This window comes from Pristiophorus japonicus, chromosome 4, assembly GCF_044704955.1.
Source record: "Pristiophorus japonicus isolate sPriJap1 chromosome 4, sPriJap1.hap1, whole genome shotgun sequence".
NCBI classification, from domain to species: Eukaryota; Metazoa; Chordata; class Chondrichthyes; family Pristiophoridae; genus Pristiophorus; species Pristiophorus japonicus.
The window spans coordinates 128540445-128552239 of record NC_091980.1 but is presented as its reverse complement, the minus strand read 5'-3'; the positions used below and the strand labels follow the sequence as shown (position 1 = coordinate 128552239).

The window sequence follows — 11795 nt, the reverse complement described above, 5'->3', positions numbered from 1 at the left end:
TGTGTTAGCGAGTCGGGTTGCCCGAGGTGGCAGAAAAGGCAGAGGATGATTCGTTGAATGTGGACGCTCCTGGTAAGGAAGGTGAGGACAAGGGGAACTGCATCGTGGATCTGCGAGTGAGGGAAAGGGATTGGTGTATAACTGTGGGAAATGGAGTCCAGCGGCACTGGCAGGCATTCATGTGAGCATTGATCAGGAGGCCAAGTTATTCGGTCATGATCGGAGCGGGCAGAAGAGAAGCTGTCCCAGAACCACCACACGAGGGTATCCACACTAACCAATGAAGCTGTGACAGCAAGCTGATACCAATTATTGCTTTCCCTCCTCATCCAATTGTCCCCGGGGTTCAATGCACTCGGACACTGGTGGTCTGTACAGCAGCTGCTAGTCTGCTTACAAAGCTTAACAGGAAGTCTACAGCAGCAGTGGTGAGTTCAGTTACTAAACAACCTGCAATAATAACTGAACAGGATCTGCAGCAGTGACTGAATACAAACTGCTAATTCCAGGGCCAATATACTTATTTAATAAGATGCTAATCCTGGACTTTTTCCTTTACTGATCTGAAATGGTAAGACTGATTGAGTAGGAAATATTGCTGGTGTTTAACTTGTTACAGCAACCTTTATTTTGTGGTATGGAGTTATCAGTTATGTAATGGTAGAGAGAATGTTCACTCGTGGGAACAGGTATTTTTAATCTGCTGACTAAATACCACGCTCTGCCATTCCCTCTCTGAACCTATTTAAGACACTCCCTAAAACCTACCTCTGACCATGATTTGTCTCTCCTCAGTCAATATCTCATGTGGCTGTTAACGGTCTAAACACACCCTCAACCATTTCACACCCTGCAACAAGTGTCTGAATATACAACTCAAACCCCAGAGGAAAAACAAATTTCATACAACTGAAACCCATAACACTGTTGCACAACTCAGTGTAATTCTTGTCTGATGTCAGTCATGTTATTTTTAATTTAACAACCACTCAAACATACAAGGAGACAAAACCCAGTCCAATGTTGAACAGTTTATTTACAGTAATGTTACATTTCACACCAAGAGCCTCAGTCTCAGATCTTTGTCCAACATCACAAGCCATCATTCCTTACAGAACAGGGGTCTCAGTTATTATACATACAAGTACTAAACACAATAATCTTGATCCAGTCAGTCAGACAGTTTAGTCACTCTCCCCCAGGGTGTGCTTGTCAAATAGATACTCTCCCTGGCCATTCTCAGGGGCTCCCAGTCTCTTCAGGTTGGTGATGTGATCTCCAAGTTGCTTGATCATCTTCACTTGTTCATCCAAGTAGTGGGTCTCCAGGAAGTCACACAACTGAAAGAGGGAAAGAGAGAAATGAGTTATGTCCAGCAGCAGATATCAAGGAATGTCAGCTTCCCCTTCAGAGTTTGGATTTTAATCCTTTGAACTGGAGGATAGACAAGTGGTGCAATTGGGATTGATGGAATTACTGTATCATTAGATGAAACATGCTGCACAATTGGTGCTCAGATCCTGGGATCATTGGGACACATTTACAAGTCTCTGTCCACGGTCGGCCAACTTCCCCCGTCCCTTCCCAAACAAAAAAAACGACACCTGCACAAAGCTATTAAGCAAGGAGATCGTATAAGTCGGCACCAAAACAGCAAGGTTCCACAACCTCCAACTTACCCAAAAGCCCACATTAAATCATTAAGAACTTACATGAGGGTCGGTGCTCCCAGTGGAGAGTTTGTGCAGATCCAGCAGACTCTGGTTCACATTCTTCTCCATCTGCAGAGCTCTCTGCATCACCTCCACACCATTGCTCCACTTATCCTGCTCTGGTTTCTGTCAGTGCAAACAGTAGAAAGTATTGAAATTAGGGATGCAATCAAAAGTATACATTAACATGAATCTATGTGTTAGCTTAACAGCAATTTTGTATTCTAAACCACTGGAATCATATTGGTCAAGTAAAAAGCATAGATGTATTTAAAGGGAAGCTAGGCAGGTGCATGGGAGAAAGGAACAGAACGATAATATGCTGATATAGGGGTAGATAAAGCAATATGGGAGGAGGCTCGCTGAAATATAAACAGCAGCAAAGACCAGTTTGGCCAAATAGCCAGAGTCCTGTAAATTGAAAATAATTGCTTTACAATGTATTTGGAACATTCAGTCTAAGGGGAGCCGGACAGAAAGCCACTCCTTTATTGTATCCAACCTTGATGTCCGCCAAGATGATCCGTCCTCCACGCCGATTCTGGAATTCCAACAGTTTCTCAGCATGCTCACGTTCCTCATGTGACTGCTCCTTGAAGAACTCAGCAAAGTGACGCAGGGCAACATCATCCCGGTCAAAGTAATAGGACTATTGGGGGGGGTGGGGGAGGGGCGGGGGGGGGGGGGAATATCAGAAGAGTAGTTCGGTATTATATTGCAGAATCATGTACAGGAATTCAACCTCAATATTTTGCTTTCTTTCAAGCGTGCACAATCACCACTGAACTTTTAACCCAATGAAAAACCACAGCATAGCATCAAAGCCTTGATTTTTTACACGTGGACAGGGGGGCTTGGGGTGGGGGCAGGCTGGATACAAAGGAATGTATTCTAGATTTCCACCATCCTTGCAGGAACAAATACTTCCTGACTTCCCTCCTACATGGTCCAACTCATTTCAAGATTACATCCCCTCATTGCAAAGGTAGAGAAAGACCCGCAGTGATTTAGAATGAGGATACAAATTCTGAATTCCATGCAGGGAGTGCAGAATATTCTCCACATACACTTCAAACTCAAAAGTTCCCAGGATATTCAGAATGGGCCCACTTTTGGCCATGACTCGCATCATTTTATTTGGAGCAAGTTGGTTTTTCTGATGGAAGTTAAAACACCCGATTTTCCCCAATAAACTTACTCCAGAGTAATTTAGCGAGGTACATTTTTTTTTTTGCCCCCAAGTAGGGGGCAGTCCCAGACACTTCCACTAGTTATAGCCATTTATGGCTCTTTGGCCAGCTAACATTTAAACCAAAATCGACTGAGGTCAGTATGTGGCCAGCTCTGAAAAACGTTGCGGGCAGTTAAGAAATCAGCGCAGGTAAGTAAGGACCTGCACCCAAGCACCAATTACAAATCAAAAGATGTTAAAATAACTAAATAAAAATAAAGAATTCAGGTGAACAATTGAACAACAATTAAATATTTGAAGTAAATCCTAGCTTGAGCTGGGAAAGGTAGCGGGCCAGCCTGTACAGCAGGCCATTTGGCGTGGATGGGGCAGCCGGCAAAGATGCATTGGAAAGCTGGGGGAGGGTTTGGGAAGAGGAAAGACTGGGGTGGGCAGCATCTCAGGTAGGGTTCTGCCAGCCTGGGCTGCACTCAGATGCAGGAAACCATTCGGCCACGGCTGGGGAACGGGGCGGAAGATATCAGGGCCTGCTGACAGCTTGCAGGACATGCTGGGAGAATGAGGAGCATGCGCACAGACTCCACTGCACATGCGACAGCTGTCAGCAGTGTTTTCAGCGCAGAGCTCTAACTCGGCCCCTCCCACTCCCCACTCCACCATGGACACCGCTCCAGGGCACCAAAGACACTCGGCAGAGGGGCCAAGATACCAAGTAAGTTTTTTGGCAGCCTTTCCAGCGTATAAAGGGTCAGTGCGCCAAAAATATGGGTTGGCCAAAATTGGGCCCAATAAGTGGACTGGATACAACACAATTTAATAAACTCACGTTATATAGTTGCCATTGTGAATTAGTCTAAAAGGCAAAACACACCATAGAGAGATAAACATAGGAGGAATTGAGCTCCATGTTGATCTGCTTGTTGACAGCATCCTCACAATCCTGCTGGTAGTTCTGACACACTTGAGAAACCAGCTTGATTCTTTTTCCCAAAACAAAGTTTGTTGAAGCACCAAACTAAGAATTAACCAACCGCAAACTCCTGTATTTGTACTGCTGGATAATCCAGGGTGTGGCAGGTTAGATGATAAATGACATTCCTCATTACCCAATCAGAAATTGCAGCCTCTCAGAGCACCAATCAACTAAAGGGAGGAGGGGAGCTGGACTCCCAGAGCCAGTCAGATATTTGATGAATGAGCATCATTGGTTGACAACTCAATGAGGATCTCAACTGTCCTAACTTTCCTCAAACACAGTTCAAATATTCAGAATCACAGGTTGAAAGCAATCCTCTACTCTTTCGGCTAATCAATTGGGAAAAAATTAAAACAAATGTCCCTTTTATAAGGATGAATAAACAATAAGTTCCAAATATGACAAAACTAACAAGCACTTTTAAAATTATAATTTAGTGTCCTGTATCCACGCTGCACTCCAGTCCCTCTGGTGCCCACCGTTCATGGAAAGCCTCCAACATACCGGCAGACACCGCGTGGTCCCTCTCCAGGGACACACGGGCACGGACATAGCCGCAGAAGAGAGACAGGCAGACAGAGAGAACACCCCATCGACCGTGCTCTGCCTGGACCAGTTAATGGCCACCTTGAAAGGTTCATTGAATCCTCTGTTGTTTGCGAGTTAGTGTCTTTTTAATAGTTCTGGATGGTTCTGTGGGTTGGTCATTTGAAGGTATCTGCGATTTTCTGCAACATCCAAACAGATCAGTGAGTGTGCAAAGGAACCAACAGTGGGTCAGATGAATTCAAAGTGCTCGTGATCAATGTGTCAAACACAAGTGCTCAGATACTCCATCACTTCCAAGTTTCGTGAGCACCAGTACACACATCAGCTAGAATGTGGAAGGGACCATAGGATGTTCAGTTCGTGTTTTTTATCATTAAATTTTAGAAGCAATGAAATAGACTGCAGGCCAAAACGGAAGACTTGCATTTATATAGCGCCTTTCACAATCTCAGGCTGACCCTGACCGCTTCACAGCCAATGAAGTATGTTTTGAAGCACAGTGACTGTTGAAATGTAGGAAATATTGCAGCCAATTTGCACGCAGCAAGGCCCCACAAACAGCAAGGTGAACATGACCACATTATCTGTTTTCAGTGACATTGGTTGAGGAATAAATATTGGCCAGGTCACCGGGGATAACTCCCCTGCTCTTCTTCAAAGTATTGCTATGGGATCTGTTATGTCCAGCTCAGAGGGCAGTCAGGGCCACGATTGAAACTCCCTCATGACTGCACTGTAGTGTCAGCCGAGATTCTGTGTTCACATCTCTGGAGTGGGGACTTGAACCCACAACCTTCTGACTCAGAGACGAGAGTGCTACCCACTGAGTCCACCTGACTGATCCCCGAAACTAAAAGCTCTCTGTTACCCACTCTGCCAATAACTAACTCAATCATCTGTGAAATCTCAAATTTATCTGCCTCCGGTGATCCCAGTCTCATCTCTCGTGTTAGACCACGTGTTAGAGCTGAGCGCAGAGAGTGGTTGGGAAATATAAAACAAGATTGATACAAACAGCAGGAACTTGAGCCAAGTGCTGCACAGCAAGGGGAAGACAGGCTGAAGAGATGGAGAAAGCAGCCAGGTAACTGTAGGAGGAACTACTGGAGATTTGGTCTCATTGCTTTGAACTTCGTAACATGCCCAAGTTTGGATGTCGCTGGCAAGGCCGACATTCATTGCCTATCCCTAGTTGCCCTGAGAAGGTGCTGGTGAGACTCCTTCTTTGAACCATGTTCAGGTACTCAATGGTTGAGAGATACCGTGCTCGGTCACTTCAGAGAAAATTTGCTGGAATTTTTTGAGGCTGTAACAAACAGGATGGATAAAGGGGAACCAGTGGATGTGGTGTATTTGGAAGTCCAGAAGGTATTTGACAAGTTGCCACATAAAACGTTATTGCTCAAGATAAAAGTTCACAGGGTTGGGGGTAATATATTAGCATGCATAGAGGATTGGCTAACTAACAGAAAACAGAGAGTCGAGATAAATGGTTCATTCTCTGGTTGGCAATCAATAACTAGTGGGGTGCTGCAGTGATCAGTGCTGGGCTGCCAACTGTTTACAATCTATATTAACGACTTGCAGAAGGGATTGAGTGTAATGTAGCCAAGTTTGCTGACAATACAAAGATGGGAGGAAAAGCAATGTGTGAGGAGGACACAAAAATACATAGACAGGCTAAGTGAATGGAGAAAATTTGACAGATGGAGTATAATGTTGGAAAGTGTGAGGTCATGTACTTTGGCAGAGAAAAATCAAAGAGCAATATATTGTTTAAATGGAAAATAGATTGCAAAATGCTTCAGTACAGTGGGATCTGGGGATACTTGTGCATGAAACATAAGAGGATAGTATGCAGGTATAGCACGTGATTAGGAAGGCCAATGGAATCTTGGCCTTTATTGCAAAGGGGATGGAGTATAAAAGCAGGGAAGTCTTACTACAGCTCTACAGGGTATTGCTGAGGCCACACCTAGAATACTGCGTACAGTTTTGGTTTCCATATTTACGAAAGGGTGTACTTGCTTTGGAGGCAGTTCAGAGAAAGTTCACTAGGTTGATTCCAGAGATGAGGAGGTTGACATATGAGGAAAGGTTGAGAAGGTTGTGCCTCTACTCATTGGAATTCAGAAGAATGAGAGGTGATCTTATCGAAACATATAAGATTATGAGGGGGCTTGATAAGGTGGATGCAGAAGGGATATTTCCACTGATGGGGGAGACTAGAACTAGGGAGCATGATCTTAGAATAAGGGGCCGCCCATTTAAAACTGAGATGAGGAGAAATTTCTTCTCTCAGAGGGTTGTAAATCTGAGGAATTTGCTGCCTCAGAGAGCTGTGGAAGCTGGGACATTGAATAAACTTAAGACAGAAATAGACAGTTTCTTAAACGATAAGTGGATAAGAGGTTATGAGGAGCGGGCAGGGAAGTGGAGCTGAGTCCATGATCAGATCAGCCATGAACTTATTGAATGGTGGAGCAGGCTCGTGGGGCCATATGGTCTACTCCTGTTCCTATTTCTTATGTTCTTATGTAAGAATCAACCACATTACTGTGCAAATGGAGTCACATATAAGCCAGACTGGGTAAGGACAGCAGGTCTCCTTCCCTAAAAGGAAATTAGTGAGCCAGTTGGATTTTTACAACAATCCAAAAAGTCCATGGTTCCTGATATCAGGTTGTTTTACATTTTAAACTGAATCCAAATGATGGTGGGATTTAAACTCACATTCCGTGTATTATTGGTCCAGGCCTCTGGATTAATAGTCCAGTAACATAACCACTGCACTATTGTACCTCGAACATATAGCTGAACAAAGGCTGAATCTCCTCTTTTCCTCTTTGAGTCAGGGAGGTTTAAAGGCTGCAATGAGACTGAGGTGATTCCGCACCTATTACATCCTGGTAACCACTGGTATTTGAATTCAAACAACAGTTTAGTTATTTCATAACTGAGGGAAAGGCTCATATCCATTAATTGCAAATTCACTATTTTGGTCCATTATCGTCAATAATTACATTTAGATGAATATGACTCGAAGAGAAAATTGCACTATGTTAAATCATTCTCTGTGATCATTGGCCTAGTTCACAGAGGCTGGTAGTATATAGATTAGCAGTTTACATTAAGATATCTAACTATGTTACCAATTCTTCCTTTCCATATGATATGTGCATTTAGTGAGGCCTCATCCAGCGTTCCTTTTGCTTTGGTTCGACACCAGTTTCAGCGAACACTTTCCTGCTGTTCCCAAAATAGAAAGACTCTCAGCAGTAATTCTTGAAGGTGCAGACTCTGGACTGGAACAGTACGCCCTTGGCAAAGTGGTTCAAACATGAGGGGCAAGGTCTTACCGTGACCAGATTACACTGAAATCTCTTTCTCCAGTTCACCCAAGTTTAAAACCAGTTAAAGGCTAAGATTAGAATTGTAGCTATGACCATCTTAGGCCACCACTGAACCAAAGGCAATATTCTGGAGGGGAAGAGATTAAAACAGCCACATGCCCAAGCAAATCAGGTTTGATCAAGATCACAATCAAATTCTCAGCAGTAGTAATTCTTGTTTAATGCAAGGTCACACGGCATTGATCTGAAAATGTGTTCAGTTACTTAAAAGAAGAAAAGGAACAAAAGCAAAATACTGCGGGTGCTGGAAATCTGAAAGAAAAACAGAAAATGCTGGAAATACTCAACAGGTCAGGCAGCATCTGTGAAGAGAGAAACAGAGTTAACGTTTCAGGATGACATTTCACCAGAATTGGAAAAGGTTAGTGATGTAACAGATTTTAAGCAAATGCAGGGGCAGGGAAAGGGGTGGGGGAGGGGAGGAAAGAACAAAAGGGAAGGTCTGTGATAGGGTGGAAGGCCGGAATGATTAAATGACACAAGGTATGATAGTACAAAGCAAAAGGAGATGCAATGGGACAAGTAAAGGAACAAAAGATGGGTCTAGAAGAGGTGTAAATGGGTGCAGCAGGATCATCAACAGCTGCTATCTGAAAAAAATATGGACAGAGGTTCTGATCTGAAATTGTTGAACTCGATGTTGAGTCCAGAAGGTTGTAACATGCCTAATAGAAAGCTGAGGAGCTTATGTTGAGCTTCACTAGAACAGTGCAAGAGGCTGAGGACAGAGAGGTCAGATTGAGAGTGGAATGGAGAATTAACTTTACAGACGATCGGAAAATCTGGGTCACAATTGCGGACTGAACAGAGGTATTTCGCAAAGCGGTCACCCAATCTGCATTTGCTCTTCTCAGTGTAGAGGAGACCACATCGTGAGCTGCGAATAGAGTATACTAAATTGAACTGAAACACAAGTAAATCGCTGTTTTACCTGGAAGGAGTGTTTGAGGATCTGAACAGTGGGATGGGAGGAGATAAAAGGGCAGGTGTTGCATCTCCTTCACAGGAATGTGCTACAGAAAAGGGAGGGAGTGTTGGAGGTGATTGAGGAGTGGACCAGGGTGTCACGGAGGGAGAGGTCCCTTAGGAATGCTGAAAGGGGAGGGGAAGGTAAGTGGTGGAAATGGTGGATGATTATCCATTGAATGTGATGGCTGGTGGGGTAAAGTTGTGGACAAGGGGAACAGTATTGTGGTTCTGGGAGGGAGGGAAGGGGTGAGAGCAGAGCTGCGGGAAATGGACAGACATGATCAAGAGCCATGTCCACCACGGAGAGGATATGGAGTTGAAACCTCAGCTCAGGGTCAAATTGGATAGTGTGGTTGTGAACAGTCTGGTCCAGCCTCAGATAGTGGCCAGGAAGAGGGATGGAGTCCGTGGTTGGGGAACGGAGTTTGTGGCGGGGAAGTTTATTTAAAAATAAATACCTGATTTTTGTTGTAATACTTTTATTGAATGGATATAACAAAGTTTGTTGTGCTGCTGACGACTCTCTAGAAATATTACAGAATAGTGCAAGAGATTGACCTGTTGTGACACCATATTCTAGAGTACTAACACTCACTAAACCATGGGGCATTAGGAGGTTAGACACACCTAGTATAAATTCTGTTCCTGGGGGTGATGGTGCACTCCAGTCCCGCCGGCGTCCTCCTCTCACGCAAGGCCGCGAGCGTACCGGTGGACACCCTGGATTGAACGTAACCATGGAATAGAGGCAGGCAGTAGGGATGAACATGACCCTCGACCGCCCGCTGCCTGGACTGGTTAATGGCCACCTTGGCAATGCCCAGCAGCAGTCCTACAAGGAAGCCTTCCGACCTACCCACTCGCCTTCGCACAGAATGCCCAAAGATCAGTAGCGTGGGACTGAAAGCCAGAAATGTAACTGGACCAGCCACATAAATACAGTGGCAACAAGACCGGTCAGAGGCTGGGTATTTTGTGTTGAGTGTCTCACCTCTTGATAACCCAAAGCCTTTCCACCATCTACAAGGCACAAGTCAGGAGTGCGATGGAATACTCTCCACTTGCCTAGATGAGTGCAGCTCCAACAATTCCCCAGAAGATCAATACCATCCCTGACAAAGCAGGGCACTTGATTGGCACCCCATCCATCACCGTCAATAACTCTTTTTGGGGAGTACAAATAAACATTAGATCGAGTGCCCCCCGATCTGGGGGACACTCCAGACACTTATAACAGCCCTCTTTTTTTGTTTTTTTGGGGGTTTTTTTTGTGTTTTTTTTTAAGGGCATTAAAATTCAATATTTTACAAGTGCCCCCTATAAAAGTGGAGGGGGACACTAAAATCCCGGCAATGAAAACAAATTAAACTTTAAAACATAAAATCAAATTAAAATTTGGTTGCCGGGGGTGATGATGCACTCCAGTCCCTCGGCGCCCATCTCTCGCGGAAGGATGCGATCGCACCGGTGGACACCGCGTGCTCCATCTCTCGGGATACCCTGGCCCGGATGTAGGCACGGAAGAGAGGCAGGCAGTCAGGCTGAACGACCCCCTCGACCGCCCGCTGCCTGGACCAGTTAATGGTCACCTTGGCAATGCCCAGCAGCAGTCCTACAAGGAAGCCTTCCGACCTACCCACTCGCCTTCGCACAGAATGCCCAAAGATCAGTAGCGTGGGACTGAAGGCCAGAAATTTAACTGGACCAGCCACACAAATACTGTGGCAACAAGACCGGTCAGAGGCTGGGTATTTTGTGTTGAGTGTCTCACCTCCTGATAACCCAAAGCCTTTCCACCATCTACAAGGCACAAGTCAGGAGTGCGATGGAATACTCTCCACTTGCCTAGATGAGTGCAGCTCCAACAATTCCCCAGAAGCTCAACACCATCCCTGACAAAGCAGCCCACTTAATTGGCACCCCATCCATCACCGTCAACATTCACTGCCTCCACCACCGGCGTACCATCGACAGGATGCACTGCAGCAACTCAATAAGGCTTCTTCAGCAGCACCTGCCAACCCGCGAGCTCTACCAACTAGAAGGACATGGGCACCATGTGCATGGGAACACTATCACCTGCAATTTCCCCTGCAAGTTGTAAATATATCGCCGTTGGGTCAAAATCATGATACTCCCTCCGTAACAGCACTGTGGATGTACCTTCACCACAGGACTGCAAGAAGGCAACTTACCACCACGTTTCCATGGGCAATTAGGGAGGGGCCAATAAATGCTAGCCTTTCCACTGATGCCCACAACAAACTTTTGAAAAAAAAGACATTAACATGGATAGACTAAAGATTGAGATATAATTGCACCCAGTGCAATTCTCAGCCAAGTTACTCAAATAACTTGCAAACACTGGAATATTGCAGCTCCAGCATTAACAACATTTGAATCCATTCATGAATGAGAAGGGGACAAAGAGAGCCAAAGGGATTTGGAAAGGATGATTGCTGTTTGGTATGAATTGCACAACAGGACTAAATGCAAATATGGAGGAGCTGCTAGTATTGGGTTATAAGTTGATGGAACAGTTATCTATTTTAATGTCAGTGTTTTTCTTCATACATTTACTCCTCCCAGAGGATCGTAATTTGATATATCCACTGATCCAAGAGACAAAACCTACCCTGGCAGCTGCATAATTTAAATTTTGTTAAATTAACATTTAAAATTAAAGCAATTATCAGTACCAGTGATCATGAAACCCATATCAGTAATGTTTAGGAAAGGAAATCTGCCAACTTACACTAGCATGCTTATATGGCACTCCATACCCATAGCCAGGTGGTTTGATGCTTAACTGCCCGAGCAAGCCACTCAGTTGTATCAGGTGACTCACGCTCAAGGGCAATTGGAGACAGAAATAAATGCTGGCCTTAAGCTCAGACATTGCTGATCTGTATGATGTCACTTGCCCTTTGCCCACATAGTTTAAGAAGAAGTCTATAGCAGCAGTGTGTTTAGTTTACTAAGCT

The 11795-nt window shown here is 44.7% G+C and overlaps 1 protein-coding gene across 1 annotated transcript; it reads right to left on the bottom strand.

Annotated features, from left to right (window-relative positions):
• Positions 1-1184: 1184 nt before the first annotated feature.
• Positions 1185-11710, bottom strand: LOC139262515 (ferritin heavy chain B-like). Its single transcript, XM_070877690.1, has 5 exons — positions 11567-11710; positions 3776-3919; positions 2215-2361; positions 1713-1838; positions 1185-1340 (listed from the first exon to the last, which is right to left on the bottom strand). The coding sequence occupies exons 1-5, from the start codon at positions 11708-11710 to the stop codon at positions 1185-1187; spliced, it is 717 nt and encodes a 238-aa protein (XP_070733791.1).
• Between the last annotated feature and the right edge of the window lie 85 nt (positions 11711-11795).